The sequence below is a fragment of the Pan paniscus genome, chromosome 8 (genome assembly GCF_029289425.2).
Source record: "Pan paniscus chromosome 8, NHGRI_mPanPan1-v2.0_pri, whole genome shotgun sequence".
Lineage (NCBI taxonomy): Eukaryota > Metazoa > Chordata > Mammalia > Primates > Hominidae > Pan > Pan paniscus.
This window is the reverse complement of record NC_073257.2, coordinates 95,475,155-95,498,933: the sequence shown is the minus strand read 5'-3', so window position 1 is coordinate 95,498,933 and position 23,779 is coordinate 95,475,155. Positions and strand designations below refer to the sequence as shown.

The following is a 23,779-nucleotide window of genomic DNA, read 5'->3' as shown; positions in this document are numbered from 1 at the left end:
TAAACCTGATGATATGAATATTTTTGTATATATCTTTTGTTATAAATATGCATGCAATTCTGTAATATATTTATTATATATATTCTGTGTATATATTATAAATATGCATGCTCTTCTGTTATATATTATATATACAGAATATATTATACAATATATTAAATATAATATATAATAAGCCTGATATGAATATTTTTGTATATATCTTTTGTTATAAATATGCATGCAATTCTATAAAATAGCAACAAATGAAATTTTTAGGTCATGCATGTGCTTTAGTATATACAGTGAAAACTTTACACAATTTTATAAAATACACCCCCACTCTTTAGCACTATGAGAGTTGGGTTGCCTCACATTTCCACAATTGATGTAATGGGTCTTTTTCATTTTAACCATTCTTGTGGGGATATAGTGGTATCTTATTGTGTTTCCAGTTTGCATTAACACTGAACAACTTTCATATGTTTATTTGCCAGTTGAATATCATTTTTGCTAAAATGCCTGCATCTTTCACTCATTTATCTGTTGTGTGTGTCTCTTTTTCTTATTTCTCTCTATATATTCTGTGTGGGATCCCTTGGTCAGTTATGTTTCTCCTGTCTCATTTTTTGGGTTGCTCCTTTATGCTCTTGCTGATGTTTGATAAGCAAAATTTTGCTGTAGACTAATTTATCAATGATTATCATTAAGGTTAGTGCTTTCTGTGCCCTATTTGTACCATATTTTCCTATCTTCTAAGTCATAAAGCTCTTTTTCTATGTTTTCGTCTAGAAAAAATGTGTTTCAAGTTTTACATTTAGGTGTATAATCTCCCTTGAGTTGAATTGTATATATAGGGGCACAGATTTTTTAATATGCATAACTGTCTGACTCAGGACCACATTTTTAAAGGATCATAGCATAAAAGACCACTGTGAAATGACATCTTTTTCATAAATTGGGGGGTCTGTGTATATGTTGGTATATTTCTGTAGTCTGTTCTCTTCCATTAAATGATGTAGCTATCCCTCTGTTAATACGACTGTCTTAAGTGTAAGAACTTTATATATCTCTCTCCCCCACCCCCCCTTTTATTTTTTAGTAGGGACAGGGTCTGACTATGTTGCCCGGGCTGGTCTTCAACTCCTGGCCTCAAATGATCCTCTCATCTCAGTCTCCCAAAGTGCTGGAATTACAGGCATGAGCCACACCTGGCCCATAGCTTAATATCTACTACTGTAATTACTCTAAACTTTTTCTTCTTCAACATTTTTTTCTTTTCTGAATATTTCCTGACCTTTGTATTTCAGTGTCAATTTGGGTATCAGGCGTCTACTCCTACCCAACAGTAACAACAGACCTGCTGGTATAATGTTTGAGATTGCATTGAATCCATAGGTCATTTAGGGGTAAATTATACAGCATTAGTTACAGTACTAAATTATGTACATGGTATATTCCTCCATTCTTTATTTAATTATTTTCAATAATGGTTTTTAATTTTTTTTTGTAGCTGCCTAAAGACAGAGCAAATTTAAAGAAAACTTGCAAATTTTGGTTTTGAATGACAAGGTCCATGATGCTGTTCTACAGGCATATCTTGTTTTATTGCACTTTGCAAATATTGTATCTTATTTCAAATCAAAGGTTTGTGGCAATCCTATTTCAGCAAGTCTATCAGTGCCATTTTTCCACAGTATGTGCTCACTTTGTGTCTCTGTGTCACATTTTGGTAATTCTCAAAATATTTTAAACCTTTTTGTAATTATTATATCTGTTTTGGTCATCTGTGGTCGGTGATCTTTTTTGTTACCATTGTAATTGTTTGGGGGCACCACAAAAATATGCATAAAAATGGCAAACTTAATCATAAATGTTGATTTATTTTATGTTCAGTTTTTTCTGACCGCTCCATCAACTGGCTGTTTCCCATCACTCTCCCTCTTCTCAGACCTCCCTATTTCCTGAGAAACAACAATATTCAAATCAGGCCAATTAATAACCCCAAAATAACCTCTAAGTGTTCAAGTTAAAGAAAGAGTCACACATCTCTCACTTTAGCAGAAAATCTAGAAATGATTAAGCTTAGTGAGGAAAGCATGTTGAATGCTGAGATAGGCTGAAAGCTGGGCCTCTTGCACCAAACACTTAGCTAAGTTGTGAATGCAAAGAAAAGGTTCTTGAAGGAAATCAGATGTGCTATTCCACTGAATACAAGAGTGATAAGAAAGTAAAACAGACTTATTGCTGGTATGGAAAAAGTTTGAGTGGTCTGGATAGAGACCCTAGGGCCTATTTCTTTAGAGAATTAGCAAGGCCCTAACTCTCTTCATAGGAAACTTGAGAGAGGTGAGGAAGCTGCAGAAGAAAAGCTAGAAGCTAACAGAAGCTGGTTTATGATGTTTGGGGAGAGAAGCCATTTCTATAACATAAAAGTTCAAGGTGAATCAGTGAGTGCTTCTGTGGAAGCTGCAGTAAATTATCCAGAAGATCTGGCTAAGATAATGGATGAAGGTGGCTACACAAAACAGCAGATTTTCAATGTACACAAAACAGCCTTCTACTGGAAGAAGATGCCATGTAGGACTTTCATAGCTAGAGAAGAGAAATCACTGACTAGTTTCAAAGCTTCAAAGGACTTTCTGACTTTCTTGTTAGGGGCTAATGCAGCTGGTGACTTTAAGTTGAATCAATGCTCATCTACCATTCTGATGATCTAAGGGCCTTTAAGAAATATGCTAAATGTACTCTGCATGAGATCTATACATGAAACAACATAGCCTGGGGGATGGCACATCTGTTTATAGCCTGGTTTACTGAATATTTTATGCCTGCTATTAAGACCTACTGCTCAGAAAAAAAAATCTTTTAAAAAATATTACTGCTCTTTGACAACACATCTGGTTACCCTCAAGTTCTGATGGAGATGTACAGAGAGACTAATATTGTTTTCATGCATGCCAACACACTATCCATTCTGCAGCCCATCGATCAAGAAGTAATTTTGACCTGTAAATCTTATTATTTACAAGGCTCTTGTTTTCATAGACAGTGATCCCTCTGATGGATATGAGAAAAGTAAATTGAAAACCTTCTGGAAAAGATTCGTCATTCTAGATATCATTCAATACATTTGTGATTTATGAAAGGAGGTCAAAATATCAACATTAACAGCAGTTTGGAAGAAGCTTTCAACCCTCATGGAAGACTTTGAGGTACTAAAGGTTTCAGTGGAAGAAGTAACTTCAGATGTTGAGGAAATAACAAGACAACTAGAATTAGAAGTGCAGCCTGAGGATATGACTGCATTGCTGCAATTTCATGATAAAACTTGAAGAGATGCAGAGTTGCTTCTTACTGATGGGCAAAGAAACTGATTTCTTGAGATGAAATCTAGTTCTGGTTAAGATACTGTTAACATTGTTAAGATGACAACTATTACATAATTTGATAAATCAACAGCAATATTTGAGATCATTGACTCCAATTCTGAAAGAATTTCTATTGCATGTGAAAGTTATCAAAAAACATCACATACTGCAGAAAAATTTTTATGAAAAGAAAAAATTTCTGTGTGGCAAACATTATTGTTGTTTCATCTTAAGAACTTTCCACAAGCCCTGCAACCTTTCGCAACCAACAACTTGATCAGTCAGCAGCCATCAACATCAAGGCAACACCCTCCACCAGCAAAGAATATGACTTGCTGAAGCCTTGGATGGTTGTTAGCATTTTTTAATCAATAAAGCATTTTTAGTTAAGGTATGTACATTTTTGTTTTAGACATAATACTATTGCACACTTAGTAGACTACAGAATAATGTAAACATAACTTTCATATATTTTAAAATTTTAAATGTATACATTATATTTTAAATGTATACCTAATATTTTTAAGTTGCATGTGATATTTCATTGCATGCACTAATTGTGTATTGATCAAGTCAGGGTATTTAGGGTATTCATTACCTTGAGCATGTATTATTTCTATGTGTTGGAAACATTTCAAGTGCTCTCTTCTAGCTATTTTGAAATAAACAATATATTGTTTCTATCTGTAGTCATTCTTCTCTGCTGTTGAATAGTAAAATTTATTCCTTCTCTCTAACTGCATGTTTGTGCCAATTAACCAACCTCACTCCTCTGCTTCCCCATATATACTTCCCCTTTCCAGCTTCTGGTAACTATCATTCTATACTCTGCCTCCATGAAATCAACTATCTTAGCTCCCACATATGAGTGAAAACATGCAATATTATTCCATTAAATGGATTTTTAAGTTTTGCCATTCTTTTCTCCTTCTGGAACACCCAGCATTTAAATATTTCATTGCTTTGTGGTCTCTTATATGACATTCAGTCTTTATTCATTGATTTTATTCTTTTTATTGCTTTTTTCTGATGGGGTTATTTCAAAATATCTGTTTTCAAGTTCTGAAATTCTTTTTTCTACTTAGTCTACTGTATTGTTGAAGCTTTCAACTGTATTTTATATTTTATTCATTGAATTATTCAGTTCCAGAATTTCTGTTTGTTTTTTTTCTTTGTAATATCTATCTTTTTGGTGAATTTCTCATTATATTCTGAATTGTTTTTCAGATCTATTTATAATGCTTATCTGTGTTCTCTTACATCTGCCTGTGCTTCTTTAATATAAATGTTTTTAATTCTTTTTCGGGCATTTCATAATTTCTTTTTCATTGCAATCTGTTGCTGGAGAATTATTGTTCTTTTAAAGGTGTCATATTTCCTTGTTTTTTTATTTTTCTTGTGTCCTTATGTTGATATCTGTGTATCTGATGTAACAATTCCTTCTTTGTATTTTTTGGATTGGCTTTAATAGGAGAAGACTTTTCTCTATAGATATATTATGGTGTTGGTTGAGTATGGCCCTTTGGCCTTGATTCTGGGTGCATGCTATGGTGTAATCCCCTAATGATTTCTTCAGCTGCAAACAGTATCATTGATGTCTGTGATTTCCTCAGTGGTTTGAACTACAGTTGTCAGTGGAGGATGTGGTGAGGCTGGGTGCTGGGGATGAGGATGCCAAGTGGGCCAATTCTTCAGCCCCATTGGTGGCAGTGGTGTGTGAAGTGTGCCTATCTTTGGGTCCCCAGGTGGTGTGTGGAGATACTGGAGTTAATGGGTCCAGGAAGGCCAATTCTTGGGCCTGTATGTGGCTTGCTCAGGTGCCAGCAATGGCATCAGTAAGCTGGACTGGTGGGTGGATCTTCAGGCCCCTAGGCAGCGTGTGTGGTACATGTGTGATGGCCGTAGCAGTAGCAGGGCAACACTCAGGCTCCCATGTGGCCTGTGCTGGTGTTAAGAGTGGCTGCAACTGGCTGGGCAGGCCAGTTCCCAGGCTGTCAGGTGGCCTGTGCAGGTAGGTGCCCGCAGTTGTGGTGGCGGCAGAGTGGGTGCCCATCCTCAATCTTTTGGAAGGAATGAACAGATACCAGTGGTGGAGGATGAGGCAGGCCGATCCCCAGACTTTTAGACCGTGTGTTTGGGCACTGACAGCTAGTTTTCTGAGCCTGTTGTTAGGCCCTCTAATGTTCTGCATGCATGCCCAAGGCCATTGACAGAGAAGGACAATCTCAAGCCCCTAGCGGGTGGTGCAGAAGGGATTGTACCAGGCTGGGTGGGCCTATTCTCACTCGCCTTGCTGATGCAATGCCACCGGGTTGTAGTGGGCAGGACGAGGCTATTTCCAGGGCCCAGTGGTATGTTCAGGTGGCAGCAGCAGCAGCAGTAATGGGCAGGGAGAGCCTCTTCTCAGGGCTCTCAGGATATGTGCAAGAGTGCAGTGGCTCTGCTGCTGGTGGGAGACAGGGTTGCCATCAGTGGCAACAGCCCCAGGCAAGTGGTTTTCAGGCTCTGGAGAGTGCACACTTAGACTCCCTTTGTCTGGGGCAGCCTCCCTGGTGTGCTGCACCACCTCTTCCCAGTAGGACATTGTGTGGCCTGGAGTGTTGAGGTCCCTGCCACACTGCTGGGTCCAATGGGCAATGGCACCACTGTAGTCCTCCAGGTGGATGTGGAGGGTATATCAGTGGGGATTCAGGGATATAGAGGTGCAGGGGCTGTTAGACCCCAGGGCAAGATGCAATGTTGTAGGGTCTGGACTGTCAGGATGGCGCTATACAGCTGCTTGGGTTTGGTAGGGGGATGTGGGACCTAGCATGAGCTCCCCCTAGCATGAGCTCCCTCTCTGGAGCAATGCCATCACCCAAACTCCAGGCATGAGTCTGTGGTGGGAATTTGGATCACTGTGAATCTTTTACTCACCCTTTCCTTGCATTGAGGAGCCTCTCCAGTCTCCCACCCAATCCTGGCCCAGCTGGCTGCCTTGCTTCTCTCTCCTTCTATGCCTTAGTGTTTCCTGTCACTTCTCTGCTGAATTCCACTGTTCTGCCTTAGGTGATCTATGTGAAGTGTGATTACCTACTTACTATTTTGGGGTTTGTTTTGTGGGGGAGGTGAGTGCCAGGTGCCTCTAGCCAGCCATCTTAAAGCCCCCTAAAACATAACTTTCTTATGCATTGGGAAACAAAAAAAGTTGTGGGATTAGCTTTATTGCATATTCATTTTATTGCTCTGGCCTGGAACCGAATGTGTCATACATCTTAAGTATGTTGTCATATATCTTAAGTATGTCTGTATAGGGTTGTTTGTTTGTGTGTGTGTGTGTGTGTGTGTGTAGTAATAGTAAGAGGTATGGGGCAGAGTAGTAAAATCATTTTAAGATGGCTTTGGAACATATAAAAATATCTAAGAAGAAGCTGGAGCTATCTACAAATCCAGAACTTAGGAAAATGCTATTTCAACACATATTTAATGTACATCTGTTATATTCCAGCAACTTAACTAGGCCCTGGGATTAAAATGATGAACAAAACATCTACAAAAAGCAAAGGCCTCTGCTCTTATTTTAAAGAGTCAGATATTAATCAAAGAATCACACAAATTAATACACATTTCCAGAAGATAATTGAGAAAATTGATACCCGGAGTTGAGAAAGGTTACTTCAAGGAAGTGTTCAAAGGTTTTCAATGGGGGGAAAATTGGGTATGATGTTTCCAGAAAAAAAAGTTAGCATAAGCTGCTAAAGGAAGATGGAGCATAATGAGACATGACCCCACAGGATCTTGAATGTATGCTAAGGTGATTATCTTGAGCAGCTGGAGAAATGCAAAGGTTTATTCAATATATGTACCATATTAGGTGGCAAAGATTATAGAACATTTCAACATTGCAAATAGTTTTATTGAGCAGATCTGTATAGAGGTTTTATTTTCCAGTCAATTGCATACAAGGGAAATTGAAAAGATAGGTATTGATGTGCTTGCTAGGAGAAAGTGAATAGTTACAATATGGCCTTATATTGAGGAACTCCAACACTGAATAACAGTGAGGAATAGAATGAGCCTAAAAAGGAGGCAGGGGAAAGGACTGAAAGCTAGAAAGACATTCAGTAGAGTGCTGTTTCATGGGTGACTAAAGGAGTTCATGGTACAAAATGCCATAGATGCCATAAGATGAAGATTAAAAACACCTGCTGGATTCAACAATAGGTGACATAATCAGAAGTTGTTTTAACAAAAGAGTGGGGGAGAAATCCAGAATACATATAAGTACATCAAATATGTATGAATAGTTGAGAAATTTGGATGCAAAGCAAAGGAGACAAATAACAGGGACTAGAAAAAATTATAGAATTCCAATATTTTTGTGGGTATTTTCTTAAGGGGGAAACAGGAGCATGCTTATGCCAATTAGAAGGATATATTGAGAGAGAACATAGATTTACAAGATAAAGAACAAGATAATCTAATTTTGAGTTTCAAAAGACTTGGAAACCACGTGTTTGTATTGGAGCCTGGCTGGTCAGTTTAGTCACTTTCACTAGGATGTCTTTTTTCTCCAGAAGTGGTGAGTAGGATCAAACGTACGGTAAACAGGGCCAGGGTTTTGTAGCAGGAACAGCAAAGGTGTTAATGCATAAAGAAGTTGACAGAGGTCAACAAAGGGCAGTTACAGAGGTAGGTCTCTGGAGAGAAGGCTGAAGCAGTGAGATCATTTATCCAACTGGAAGACTAGACAGCAATAGAAGAGTTGAGGTGCTGGAGGGCATGATGCAGTTATGTGCACATGGATGTGAGTGAAGGAAAAGAGAATGAGCAGGATGAAAGGTCATGGCCAAAATTAAAACAGTAGTGTGAAATTCTAAAGTGGAGCACATCCAGATGCCAATATAATTAATGAATTTCCAAGGAGCGACTATAAAGTTTGCTGGATTTAAGGAGTTTAAGGGGATGTAATGATTGAGATGAGGGGTAATTCTAAGCATTGAAATGTCTCAGGATAATTACAGGGGTTGAGGTTGAAATAAAAATTGTTAATGGGATTTTGAAGCTTCCAGGGAATGTTGGAGAGGATGATGGAGCCTTAAAAATGGTAACAACAGATGAAACTATATTCAAAATGGGGAGTGGTGTGGTTGATTCAGCTATTAGTACCACCGAGCTCTGGTTTTTCTATCTGTAAAATCGTAATCATATTTTCTTGCAAATGTGCTATGGTTTGAATATCATTTGCTTGACCCCACCAAGTCTTAGGTTAAAATTTGATCCTCATTGTGGGAGGTGGGGGCTGGGGGGTGGTGTTTGGGTCATGGGGGCAGATCCCTCAAGAATGTCTTGGTATTATTCTCATGGAAGTGAGTGAGTTCCCACCCTTAGTTCCCACAAGAACTGGTTGTTGAAAAGAGTCTGACACCTTCTCAGCTTTCTCTTGCCTCTTTTCCCACCAGGTGATCTCTGTACATGCCGGCTCTCCTTTACCATCTGCCATGAGTGGAAGCAGCCTGAGTCCCTCTCCAGAAGCAGATTCTGGCACCATGATTCCTATACAGCCTGTAGAGCTGTGAGCTAAATGAACCTGCTTTCTTTGTAAATTACTCAGCCTCAGGTCTCCCTTTTTAACAATATAAAAACAGACTAAAACAAAAAGTCATTGATATTAATGCATTAACGTAAGCACATTTCTTATATCCTGTGCCTAATATATAATATCTGCTCTAAAAAATAGTTTTCTTTTACTAATACTAAGAAGATACTACATTTAGTAAACAATGGAGATCCTGAGGCTAACATCTGGCTGAGGGTGATGAAAGAAACCTGCTATGATTATGCCTGGTTCTGTGACAACCAGAGGCTCAGCCTGGGACACTGACTGTTCTCTCTGACCTCACAGAAAAGGCACTGCCGGTGAGTGATGTCAAGGTGTATCAATGGGTCTAAGGACATTTCTCTTACTTTAGTAGGCAAATGCTTGAGCATTTGGATGCTGCCATGATTTGAAGAAAGCTGATGATACATTGCTTCAGAAATTCCAATTGCCAAGCTGGGTCGCCAGAGTTCATGCCTCACAGGGATCCAGAAAGAGAAAGCATGTGCCTCAGCATCTGGGAAGACATATTTCTTATGTGAGCTAATGTCTCAAATAAATCGATCAAGTTCAAAACTATGCAGACAGCATTTTATGAAGCCAACTGGATCTTGTCAGGGGAGACAAATCAGCAGGGAGGCAGCCTTGAAAAAGCTGTGCCTGGCACAAGCCAGCACTCTGGTGTAGGGGAAAGTTTGCTAATATGAAGAATGAAACAAGGGTGTGCATAGGAGGAAAAGAAATTTTAGAATTAAAGATTTTCACTGCAAGTCAGAAATATGGCCCCATAGATTTTATTGGGCTGTTAGCAAGATTTGTTTGCATTTTTCTAATGCAGTAAGCCATCTCATAAAGAATTCCCATGGATTCACAATCTTTAAAGTCACATTTTCTATCTCTGTAAGTCACCCCTACTGTATAAACTTGACATGCTTAATTGTCCACAGAGCACATTTATGACAAGTAGGCTAATTAAGTATTTGTTGGCTCTAAAGTGGTTACTTTAAATCATGAGATCAGATGGGAGCTTACTTTCCCAAATCAGAAAGATTGACTAGCCTGGGTGATTCTGAAGGAGTACTTAGTCCTGAATTTTATGTCTCATAAAACTAATTCCAGAAATGTTTTCAAAATTTTATTTACTGCAAGGTTAGTATCAATTGTAAGAACTATTTAGCCTAATAGATTTTTGGGTTCAGAGGAAAGGAATAAGAAAAAGTTTAAAAAGTTAGGTTTTATAACTAAGTTATTGCTCTGAATTTTTGTACGAATATTTTTGATGCTTAGCAGAGTGGAGACAGAAAAATAAATTTTTTAGAACACTTTGGGAGGCTGAGGTGGGTGGATCACCTGAGGTCAGGAGTTCGAGACCAGCCTGGCCAACATGGTGAAACCCCGTCTCTACTAAAAATACAAAAAATTAGCCGGACATGGTGTGGGGCATCTGAAATCCCAGCTACACAGGAGGCTGAGGCAGGAGAATCGCTTGAACCCGGGAGGCAGGGGATGCAGCGAGCCGAAATCATGACATTGCACTCCAGCCTGAGCAACAAGAGTGAAATTCTGTCTTAAAAAAAAAAAAAACTAGGTAATTTTACCCCATATCCTAGGAAAATCTAGGAAATTGTCTTACTGTTACAGAAATTTTTGGAAAAGGTTACCTGATGTGTTAAAATAGTCATCCAAATAAGAATGTAAACAAGCCTAATAGAAAACCCAAATTATGGAGATTTATGAGGAGATAGAGAAAATTAGAAAATAAGAATGGATAGGTTGATAATAAATTTACATATAACAATTTGGAGAGGGTGTGAGTTGAAAGATGAGGGGAAAACATGATTCCAGATAGAAAAGTAAGGAGATAAGAAAACAAGGAGAAAGTAAGGAGATAAGAAAATTAACATTTTATTCTTCCTTACATGAGTTATATTAATGTTTCCTAATCCAAACGGCAAACAGGTATTCCTCTTGGCTTTCTCGGTGAGACAATGAAGTGAGAAAGGAAGAAAGGAAAGAACATGCCACAGTTGCTGTCACAGAGAAAAGGAATGGAAAATTGGTTGGACTGAGGGGATAAAGATGTACCTCTCGGGGACACAGGCCAGTAGGTGCTAAAATAGATCAGTGATAAAAATGCCTCTACCACCTTCAATTTTTGACTGAGATCTTTCCTTCTCTTTGTTCATGATATGCCACATTTTGCTAAGGGTGCTTTGTTGAAATGAGGAAAATACATCTAAAAGATGGTAAAAAGCTATATAAAGTTGCCAAAATTTCCATGAAATAGCATTGATAATTAGACGGTGATGATAAGTTTTATTAATGATCAAAGAACCAGTGCTCTGGACATTTATAATATCATTTTTGCGGAAATGATATTTTAAGGGAGTTTAATTTTTTTTTTTTTTTTTTAGTATTTATTGATCATTCTTGGGTGTTTCTTGGAGAGGGGGATATGGCAGGGTCATAGGATAATAGTGGAGAGAAGGTCAGCAGATAAACACGTGAACAAAGTTCTCTGGTTTTCCTAGGCAGAGGTCCCTGTGGCCTTCCGCAGTGTTTGTGTCCCTGGGTACTTGAGATTAGGGAGTGGTGATGACTCTTAACGAGCATGCTGCCTTCAAGCATCTGTTTAACAAAGCACATCTTGCACCGCCCTTAATCCATTTAACCCTGAGTTGACACAGCACATGTTTCAGAGAGCACGGGGTTGGGGGTAAGGTTATAGATTAACAGCATCCTAAGGCAGAAGAATTTTTCTTAGTACAGAACAAAATGGAGTCTTCTATGTCTACTTCTTTCTACAAAGATACAGTAACAATCTAATCTCTCTTTCTTTTCCCCACATTTCCCCTTTTTCCTTTCAACAAAACCGCCATCCTCATCATGGCCCGTTCTCGATGGTTGCTGTCTCTTCGGAGCTGTTGGATACACCTGCAGAAAGGCTGTCACTTCACACTTGGAAGATTGCACAGCGGCCAGGCAGAGGCGCTCCTCACCTCCCAGACGGGGCGGCCGGGCGGAGGCGCTCCTCACCTAAGGGAGTTTAAATTTTATAGTGCATGTTACATTGTAATTATTATTGAATAAACTCATAAACTTATGTTTAGAGGGTGAAAGTAATTAGATGAAAATAATACATTTCATTGATAAGACATTATATGTGTGTATATACACGTGTACACAGACATATACATTTTCTTTTAGAAAAATTATTTTCAATTTTATTTTTTTGTATGTGAATCATTTCCTGTTTTAAAGTAGTATTTCACCAGTTCCATTTAGCATTGTTTTGGTCAGTATTCAGTCTTTTTTTTTTTTTTTTCTTTTTAGAGACAGGGTCTCACTCTGGTGCTCAGGCTTGTATGGAACTCTTGGGCTCAAGTGATTCTCCTGCCTCAGCCTCCCAAAATGCTGGGATTACAGGCATGAGCAACCATGCCTGGCACTATTCTGTTTCAATCATGCTTTTTAATTCTGATGTTGGCCTTTAGAAAGCATTTAAAGAGCAACCCTACCTTCAGTGCTTACTGCACACATATATGCTGTCACATTTTCCTACTTAGAGCTAGGTCTTTGGGTGACGTGTAATGGGTATTTCACCCCATTTTAGTTTGCATGTCACTGGATATTATTTTTTGTGTGTTTGTATGTTGAATTAATTTTAGTTGCACCTACTTTGCTCTGATAGTCGAATTCTATGAGTAATCCAAAAAAGCAAATGTTTATAATCCCCTTTGTATCATGCAGGATATGAAAATCTAAATAACCCAGAAAGGATTGCTCCTAAATTTTACCTCAAACTCTTCTTCTGTTTGCCAAGTTGCAACCTACTACCTTACATCTCTCTCTTGTTCCTGCTGTGTGGAACCTTGGCAGTTGTGAAGACGAGTATACATGAGAAAAAATATGAAAAAGAAATAGGGAGATGATTCTCATTCTGACTGGCCCAGACGATGGCACTTACATAGCAGGTTTTCCTTAGTGTGTCCCTGTGTACACTGAGATGAGGCATTCTGTTTACCTACTTTCTTTGGAAGCTTATTGTTAGCGGCAGGGAATCCATACAGGTCTGCAGCAACCTCACTTCTTGCCTCCTCAGAAGAAAGAATTCAACTGAGGGGCGTAATAAGGCAGAAGAAGAGATAGAGGCAAGTTTTAGAGCAGGAGTGAAAGTTTATTAAAAAGCTTTAGAGCAAGAACAAGAGGAAGGAAAGTACACTTGGGAGAGGGTCAGGTGGGTGACTTGAAGGACAAGTGCCAGGTTTGACCTTTTGACTTGGGGTTTTATATGTTGGCATACTTCTGGGGTCTTGCATCCCTTTTCCCTTGATTCTTTTGTTGGGGTGGGCTGTCCGCATGCCTGGTGGCCACTAGTGCTTGGGCGGGATGCATGTGCAGTGTGTTTACTGGAGTTGTACGCATGCTCACCGGAGGTGTTTTTCTCTTTTCTGACAGAATGCCCCTGGAAGGTCATATATGAGTTAAATTCTGCCATTTCGCTTCTTAGTGCACATGTGTGCACCCACTTGCCCAGCTCCTGTGATCTTACAGGAAACTGCTGGTCATCAGTTTCAGGTGTTTCCTATTTATAGGGAAATTACTTTCCCTGGCACTGGTGTGACCAATTATTTTAGAGAGACAATGTGACAACTGCCTGATCATCACCTGATGGTCGCCTGACTTTCCTGGTGGGGTGTGGGGGCCGTCTCCTGCCCTGTTTGTGTCTCACTAGCTACCCACTGTCACATTATGATGTTATTTTCCAAAGGACCAAACATGGTATGTAGTCTAAAAAGGTTCTTCTCAATCAATATCCCAAAACTGTACAGTTAACAATGAGGAAAACAAATGTTTTTGAGCACTTGATAAGTGCCAAGGAATATCCTAGACTTGGGGCACAGACTAGCAAAATAAAACAGAGAAGACACCTAACTGTATAACAGAAAAAATCCAGCAAGTATAAATTAATTCCAGATTCTGGGATATTGTTTTGTGTTATTTTTGGTTTAGAGTATGGTTCATCTTTGCATCATGTTTTAGTATACCTTCTTGAACACTTTAATAAGAAATTTGAAAGACACATATTGGTTTGGTTAGCCTCTTGCCATTTTTATCCAGAATTTTTCTACTTAAATCCTGTCACAAGCATTTTATTCCATGTGGTTTTCCTCCCATACCACAAGTGACAAAAAAGAGGGAGCAGGGAGGCAGTTTTTCTAGTTCTGTCTCTTGTTTCTGCTCTTAAACACAATTTCATAATGCCTTAGAATTTGAGACTTTGTAATGCCACTTCGGCTACGCAAACAGCAATAATAGCAAACATGTAGAAGTAACAAAATTTTAACATTTTTTGTAGTCTAAAACATTGCTTTATAGTTCCAAGTTCCATTTTGAGACATAAATTGAAACTACTTTGAATTTTTGCTCTTAGATTTTATCTTTCAGTATAGAAATTACCTATCCTTAGCCAAAACCTGAATTCTGCCTATCTGTAAGTCTTATTTGGGCTCCAAACCTTTTATGTAAATAAGCTTTAATTATATTTAAGACCAGTTATGCAGACAGCGAAACATTTTATTGCTTGAGCTTTGATTTTTACCTGGATATGTATAAAAATTCATAAACTGTTAAATTAATACATATATCTTTAAAGGTTTTCATTTGTTCTTGAAAAACCTAAAGTGTTATTGTATTTAGAAAGTGCTTATTTTGTAAATTATATGTCAACATATTTTGGCATAAGGTTTGCTAAAAACACTCCTTTTCTCCCCCTTTGTAGAGCCTGTTTCTCTGCCATTAAATTGATCACAGTGTGTCTGGAGATGAGCAAGATGGAACTGATGAAGTATCTCGAGTGGAAAATTCTCACAGTAGGACCTCCTGACTTGATTCCCTTATCACCATGGCAACACGCTTTGGTCAGTAGAGCCAGATAATGAGATGGTTTAGTTCAATTAGGGTTTAAAATATTCTTCTACCATTGTGTATGAAATTTACAAAAGCACTTGTCTAAAAATAGGTAACACTCTCCTGTGACTTATAAGATATTCTGTGTTCAATAGAGTGCATGCAAAAGGTGAGAAAACACATCTCAAGGCTTTTTCATTCATTTTGTCCTTGAAGAAAGCATAATGTTGAAATGTCTCTAAAAAAATTAACATGTGTATATAAGTTCAAAAATATACTATGCTGATTAAATATGATTTGGGATATAGAGACATTTATACATAGTTTTTAGTTATTCTTAGCAGAAAGCCTGGCTGAGAAGAGAAGTGCATAATTTGGGGTTGAAAATATCAGCTTCAAAGTGAGGAAGAACACTTCAATGAATAAAGGTGCTGCCCACATGGAGACAAATATTTAAGAGGAATGGGCTTATGCTGATAGCTCCATTTCCATTCCCATTTTCCATCTATTCCAAACTTGAGACTGACTTCTGGCCCCCATTCTTTCTCCTCTCTCTTAGCAGAGCACGAACCACCTCCCACTTAATTGAAAAATAGAGGCCATCTGGCGTGCACTCCCACCACTCCACCTACAAACATCTGCATCCATTTACCTCCGTAAGGTTCATTTCCATATGTACCTTTATCTTTTCTCCTGGGTTTTCAATCTCCTTTTCTAACAAAGATGTATATACAAGTTTCTCACATCTTAAAATGACAAAAAGAATGTAATATAAAATGTGTCCTTGCCTCTTTTTTTTTTTTTTTTTTTGCCTCTTACCTTCAGAACCAAGCCTTTTAAGAAGAATCGTTTATTTTCTACTTCTCTTTTACTCTTCAACACACTGAAATCTGTCTACTTCCCCCGTCACCACACTAAAATTGTTTTCAGTGAAATCAGCAACAGCATTTAATGAATCGTTTGTTATGCACCAGATATTAGACTGTGATTTGGTGACACAATATTGATTAAGAAATGTCCTTATTCTCAAAGCATTCACAACTCAGAGTTCTGATATACCTTTCAACGCTGAACATATTCTTCTAAACCTGTGATATTTCCAGTTTTGTGTCTCTTCTAACCCTGTGGATGCTGCCTCACAGAAATGCCTTTGCCATTCTTCCCTCCACACCATACTGCCTCTACCGTATCCTTAGTAAATCCTTGTTTTTAATTGCTCCACCTGTCCTCATGTTCCTCTGATGCTGTTTTTGGTTTCATTTGGCCATTAACCTCTGCTTTTCAGGATCCTATTACTTCTTCAGATCTAGTTCTAAGCAAGTCTTCTGTGATGCCTTCTCTAAACCTTGTCAATTAAGTTTCATTAGATTCCTCAGTTCAATAAAGCTTTACCTATATGGTTAATCTTTCACACCACACACTATCTTCTAATTTGTTATGTCTGCAATCCTCTGCTTATTTATTTAATTAAATGTTTTATTTTTAAACAAGTGTAGATTATTCTGTTGTAAGGAATAATGTACAGAATTCCAACGTATACTTTACTTGGTTTTCTTCAATAGTAAAGTCTTCCAAAACTGTAGTACAGGTTCAGTATCTCTTATCCAAATGCCTGGGACCGGAAGGCTGGGTGTGGTGGCTCATGCCTGTAATCCCAGCACTTTGGGAGCCTGAGGTGGGTGAATCACTTGAGGTCAGGAGTTCGAGACAAGCTTGGCCAACATGGTAAAACCCCATCTCTACCAAAAATACAAAAATTAGTCATGTGTGGTGGTGCACATCTGTAGTCCCAGCTACTAGGGAGGCTGAGGCAGGAAAATCACTTGAACCTGGGAGGCAGAGGTTGCTGTGAGCTGAGATTGCACCACTGCACTCCAGCCTGGGTGACTCCATCTCAAAAAAAAAAAGCTTGAGGCCAGAGTGTTTTGGATTTTATAAATTTTTGATTTGAGAATATTTGCACCTACATAATGAGATATCATGGGGAGGGGACCCAAGTCTAAACACAAAATTAATGTTTCATATACATTTTATACACATAGTTTTAAGGCAATTATATACAATATTTTAATAATTGTGTGCTTGAAACAAACTTTATGTACACTGAATCATCAGAAAACAAAAGTGTCACTATCTCAGCCACCCATCTTGATAATCTGTGGTTGTTTGGCATCACCATCATTCCTGACTCTGAATTTATATGCTACCAATAAACAATCATTTCCTTACACTTATTTACACATAAATACTTAGTAGTAAGGTTAAAAAGTGACATACCATTAATACAATGAAAACGTAATGTGTTCAGAATAACTAAGCAGCACAGTAGCATTTCCAGAATACCTGTATCTGCTGTTAAACAACAGTAACAACAAACAGTGGCAGGTTTTCAGTATCCACCTAAAATGCTGTGTCATGATTAAAAGAATACTGTAAACTGTTCTATTTTTCTTAGATAAGAAGCAGTTAAGGGACCAGAAAGTGAGTTCTCTAGGGGTGATGAGGCATTCTACTGGATGGCTTTTTTTTTTTTTTTTTGAGATGGAGTCTCGCTGTTGCCCAGGCTGGAATGCAGTAGTGTGATCTCGGCTCACTGCAACCTCTGCCTCCTGGGTTCAAGCAATTCCCCTGCCTCAGCCTCCAGAGTAGCTAGGACTACAGGCATGTGCCACCATGCCTGGCTAATTTATTTGTATTTTTAGTAGAGACGGGGTTTCACCATGTTGGTCAGTCTTGTCTCGAAATCCTGACCTCAAATGATCTGCCCACCTTAGCTTCCCAAAGTGCTAGGATTACAGGCATAAGCCACTACGGCTGGCCTACTGGGTGGCTTTTAAAAATATTTAGAGTCATCTGCCTAATTAACAATTTTTTTTTAATCTTTGTGACCTGCCCACTTTTTTAAGAAAAAAAAAGATTTTTTTTTGTCTTAAAAGTCTTTCTTTGATTTTATAAACCAACATGATTTCTTGTTCTGCTCTGAATGCATGCTCTTCTAGTCCTTCAGTAAGCCCATTGTACATTTCACCATGTCACCTACAGGCACTTTTTCTGCAGCGTTAATGTCATCATTCTCATCATAAGTATCACGATGTTCTTGATTTAGAATCATTTTAGCTATTTCACCATTGGTCCATAAATGAACCACTGGAGTGTCATTGTAAATGTTAAAAACCTCTGAAATAGCCACTCTTTTCCACTTACTGAAGGACTCTGAACATGTATTTTTTACATATGTAAGGAGGTCAGGCATTATTTTTTCTCAATTGACATATGAAATTCTTCAAAGTCACCATCTTGTACATCAACATCACTGATCATAGTAACAGGCCAGAGGTTATAGACAATGTATGTGTCTCTAGTCACTGTGTTTCAAGCGTTGGCAACAGCATATATGGCATTCTTCATGCTAAACTTCTTTTATAAATCTTCCACGCCTAGGCCTCTGTTCACTGCTGCTAGCATGCTGTTCAAGAAAGTGGGTTTTTTAAATCATTTACTCTTCATTGAGCTAAAGATAGCCTGGTCACATAGCTAGATTAATAAAGCCACATTTGAGGGAAAGTACATGGCATAAACATTATTTTTGATGAGAATTTTCACTGAATGATGAGCAGAACAGTTGTCAAGGAATAACAAAATCTTGTACTCATCATCTAGTTCAGCTTCTCTGCAATGAACACAAGTCACTTGGTACAAAATGTTTGTGAAGCCAATCAGAAGAGACATCCTTTGTTATCCATGCCTTTTTCTTAGCATAGTAATAAACTGATAAGAAATACACTCCTTGAAAACAGTGAGGATGCATATTTTTGGCTAACACAGAGAGATAACACTTGTGACTGCCTGCTGCATTAGCACAGCCTAGCCGTTATTCTGTTATTGGCATCCTTAATTCTTGTAGGGACTGCCTCATCAGCTAGAGACAGTGGCTTTCTGGGGGCAATAACACCAAAAGAACACTGTTTCATCAATATTATAGACTTACTCTTGTGTCACATTTTCATCAACAATGACCTTGGCAAACTCGCCGATGACCTTGCCAAACTCGCCACTGCTTCGTGATCAACAAATAGTTTATCACTACAAATTAAAAAAAGAATGTTGTGTCTTTTCTTAAATTTTTGTGATCAGCATGCTTAATGTTCACAGTTCTCTTTAATTTTCAGTTCATCATAATAGATCTTCGGGTTTTTGGTCTGTTTGTTTGTTTTGTTTTGTTTTGAGATACAGTCTCACACTGTCACCCAGGCTGGAGTGTAGTGGCACCATCTTGGCTTACTGCAACCACCGCCTCCCATGTTCAAGCGATTCTCATGCCTTAGCCTCCCAAGTAGCTGGGATTGCAGGTGCAGGCCATCATGCCTGGCTAATTTTTGTATTTTTAGTAGAGACAGGGTTTCACCATGTTGGCCAGGCTGGTCTCAAACTCCTGACCTCAAGTGATCTGCCCACCTTGGCCTCCCAAAGTGCTGGGATTGCAGGCGTGAGCCACCACCACGCCTGGCCAATCTTAGTTTATGTCATGATCAACCCACCATTAAGAGGCATGTGTTTACTGAAACACTAATGCATCCAAACTTTCAATACACAATCAAAATCTTCACTTTTAGCTTTGTGCAGTGTCTGCTTGTCATCACTTTTAGCACAGAAAGTCTAAGTTTATTCTTCTGTTTCTTCAAGTCATATATGATGATCATTCCAACACCATACTTTTCTGTAAGATGTTTCACACTTACATCGCTGCCCAGTTTCTCCAACAGTTTGACTTTCTGTGCTTTAGATAAACAAAAATGCTTTCTTTTTCTTCATTACTGGTAGCTACAGGGGTATCTATGAGCCTTTTTGACACTTTCAACAAAATTTTTACACCACGGAGCAGAGAATAAGCAATGACACATGGTGAGTAATAGATATAGGTCTTGGCCCCATGTGGGGCATTGTGAGGAACATACCATTGGTGTGTCTGGCCTACACACGTCATTTTATTACCCCCCTGGCCCTGCCTGAGTTGGGGAGTCTGGGTATGTGCAGAAAATATATATCACAGCTGAGGTGGGGGTGGAAGGGCATTTTTTCTTGGGGACATTGAATAAATGCTATGTTGTTCACCTGCATTTTGACTGTGACCTGTCACATGAAGTCAGGTACATAAATTCCTACTTGTGATATCTTGTCAGCAATGAACATGTTTTGAATATTTTTGGAGCATTTGTTGCTCCAAATTTGTTGGAGCATTTTGGATTTCAAATTTTTAGATTAGGGATGTACAAACTGTACAATAATATCATAATCAAGATACTGAAATAGGTAGTCAAGATGCAAAATATTTCTGTTACTGCAAGGACACCTTATGCTGCCCTTGTATAGCCTCAGCCACTTACTGCTCACCTTTCACTCCTCCTTAACTCTGACAACAACTCATCTGTTCTCCATGACAATATAATATTGTCATTTTGGTAATGCTATATAAGTGGAATCATATTTTCTTATTTGTTTTTGTGGTTTTGATTTTTTAGCTGAGCATAATTCCCTGGAAATTTATCCAGTTTACTCATTCACTCTCTGAAGGATATCTGGGTTCTTTCCATTTGGGGGCTGTTATGAATACAATTGCTATAAACATTAACATACAGTTTTTGCATAAACAAAGTTTTCATTTCTCTGGAATAAATGTCAAGGAGTGCAATTGCTGGGTCATATGGTAGTTGCATGTTTAGTTTAAGAGACTGCTGAACTGTTTTTCACAATGGCTGTACTGTTTTTCATTCTCACCAGCAATGTATGAGTGACCCAATTTTTCACATCCTCACCAACATTTGGTGTTGTTATTTATTATGTTGGCCATTCTGATAACTATTGAGTGATAACTCATTGTGGTTTTAATGAGCATTTTCTTAATTGCTAATAATGGTGAATATTTTTGCATGTGCTTATTTGTCATTTCTGTATCTGTCATGGAATGTCTGTAATGAATTTTTTTCCATTTTCTAACTGGCTTTCTGTTTTTACTATTTTAATTTGAGAGTTCTTTACATGCTCCAGATATTTTTTTGTATACGCTATTTGATAACATTCTCTTTCAGTCTTTAGTTTGTCTTTTTATCCTCTAATATGGATCTTTTTCAGGTAAACTATTTCTAAGTTTCTGAGGCCCAAATTATCAATTTTTTTTTGTGGGTGATGCTTTCAGTATCAAAACTGAATTTTTACCTCCTCCTAGATCCCAAGGATTTTCTCCTATGCTGTGTTTTCCCTAAAATATAGATAGTTTTACATTTTCCATTCAAGTTTGTAATACATTTTGAATTAATTTGGTGTAATATGTAAGATTTTCTTCAAGATTGATTTTTCCCCCTATGAATACCAAATTGGTCAAGCACCAATTTATTGAAAAGGTTTATTTCTTCCATTGAATTGATTTAACACCTTTGTTAGAAAACCAGTTGGACATATTGATTTATTTAAACGAACCAGTCCCTTGTTTGATTTTCTCTAGTTTTTCTATTATTGATTTATGTTATTTCTATGCCTATGTTTACTATTTTCTTCTTTTTGATTTGGTTTTATTTTATTCTGATTCTAACTTCTTGACATGAGAGCTTAGATTATTAATTTGAGACTCTTCCTCTTTTTGAAAGAATGCATTTAATACTCTAAGTTTCCCTCTCAGCACTGTTTTAGCTGTGTCCTACAATTTTTGATATTTTGCATTTTAATTGTCATTAAGTTCTATGTATTTTTTTGTTTTCTCTTAATATTTCTGCATTAACCCATGGATTATTAAAAAGTATGCTGTTTAGTTTCCAAGTGTTTGCACAGTTTTTGTTTGTTGTTGTTGCTGATTTCTAGTTTGACTCTGTTGTCATTAGAGATTATACTCTGCATAATTTCAATTATTTTAAATTTGTTGAAGTTTATTTTATGACCTTTATGATGTTTTAGGATGTGGTCTATCTTAGTACATGTTATATGGGAAATTGAGAATAATGCGTATCCTGCTATTGTTGGTGTAGTGATCTACAAATGATATTTAGATGGTGATGATTGGTGGGATTGAGCTATTTTATATTGTTAGCAATTTCCTACTAGTTGTTCTATTGATTTTTGAGAAAGGTAATAATAGTCTTCATGTCTAATTATAATTTTTTAAATTTTTTCTTTTAATTTTATCCATTTTTACTTATAAAATCTTCATTTGTTTCCTCTTTATAGCTTCTATTTCTTTGCTGAGACTGTCTCTTTTAAAATTATTTCAATTATGTATTTGTAATTGCTCATTGAAGCAGTTTTGTATTATCTCAGTGTTAGAATTTACTGATTGTGTTTTCTTTTAAGTCCAGTTTGAGAGCTTGCTGGTTATTGGTATGATATGATGAGTGTTGTTGTTGTTGTTGTTTTTGTTTTTTGAAATCTGGAAATTGGGATCTCATGTTAGAAGACTCTGGGTTTTATTTAAACCTGTTTTAGGCAACTACCTGTAAAACTGCTCCATTGAAAAATGAAGGGTTGCACCTTGTTACTACCAGGTGGGAAGAGAAATCTAGGTTCCCCATTTTCTTCTGTTGCCACTCACAAAGAGGAACCCTATTGAAGCTGTGTGGGAGTGGGAATGCCAGGTTCCCTCTAGTTCTCCACTGATACATCCCTGGCTACAGATGCCTTGCTAATGGTCCTATCTTGGCCTCCTTCTGAGATGAGGTATGGTGGGGGTGTAACGGATGGCTTTGTCTTATAGCGGGATCATAGCAAAAGCCCTGGCTCTCCATTTGGCCTTCTTTAACCCCATTCCAGAAGTTAAGGGGCACCTCATGAGTGCTGGGGGGCGGGGGGGGTTGAAGTCTAGGTTTCCCATGTGGTCACCAATGACAGGTCAGTGGGGACTGGTGGCTCATTACCACTCATTAGGCATGAAAGTACTCTCTCACTATCTTTGTCTGATACCACTGTGGTGAGGGAGGAGGAATAGCGGCCCCTCTTTACAATTTCCAGAGGGCAGAAGTCTAGGCTCCCGACTTGGACTTTGCTGGTGAAGGTGGAGTGGGGCCACAATTTTTTCCACAGTATTTGGTTGGAGTAGAATGGTTATTGCCTCAAAAGTTTTCTTTCTTGTTACACTGCACTTGCAAGCTGCAGAAGGCAGGCTTTTTCTTTTTTGTTTTCTTTTTCTTTTTCTTTTTTTTCATTTTCTTTTATTTATTAGATTGAACCTGTTGGCATATTCTGGTTGCTGGCTTCTTTAGCTCCAAGTCTGGAATATGTAAGGCAAGAAGGAAACCTCAGGTCAAGCATGATGGCTCACACTTATAATCCCAGAACCCTGGTAGGTTGAGACAGAAGGATTCCTTGAACTCAGGGGTTTGAGACCAGCCTGTGCAACATAGTGAGACCCCAGCCCTTCCCCAAAATAAAAATATTAGCCAGGCATGGTGGCACATGCCTGTAATCCTAGCTACTCAGGGAGCTGAGGCAGGACAATTGCCTGAGCCCAGGAGGTTGAGGCTGCAGTGAACTGTGATCTTACCACTGTACTCCAGCCTGGGTGACAGAGCCAGACTCTGTCTGTAAAAAAAAACAACAAAAACAAAAACAAACAAACAAAAAAAAACAAGAAGAAGAAGAAGAAAGAAGGAAAGAAAGGAAAAATGCCCAGGTAGCTCACCATCATATTGTGAGCTAAAGGGTTCCAAGGCTCTACCCTAGCCAGTCTGCCTTCTCTCTTCATATTTCTGAGTCCTCTTTATGTTTGTTTTGTTTGTTATTTAGTGGAAGGAACAGGGGAAGTATGTCTACTCTATCTTCCCAGAAGGGCAATGTCCTTGTTTATTTTTAATTAATAGCTTAATGCAAAGGACTCTGATTTCATCCTTTACCACGCTTCTTTTTAGAGAGCCCCATTGTCTCAAAGATTACAGGATTTTTCAATGAATACAATAAACTG

At 38.2% G+C, this 23,779-nt stretch overlaps 1 protein-coding gene across 1 annotated transcript in view; it reads right to left on the bottom strand.

The window, feature by feature from the left end:
- Positions 1-10,817: 10,817 nt before the first annotated feature.
- Positions 10,818-23,779, bottom strand: part of LOC129393227 (protein GVQW1-like) — a 306,742-nt gene continuing 293,780 nt past the window's right edge. Inside the window, exon 3 of the mRNA XM_055093081.1 lies at positions 10,818-11,964. Within this exon, the coding sequence (XP_054949056.1) occupies positions 11,689-11,964 (276 nt within the window). The 3' untranslated portion in view covers positions 10,818-11,688. The remainder of the gene's footprint in view (positions 11,965-23,779) is intronic.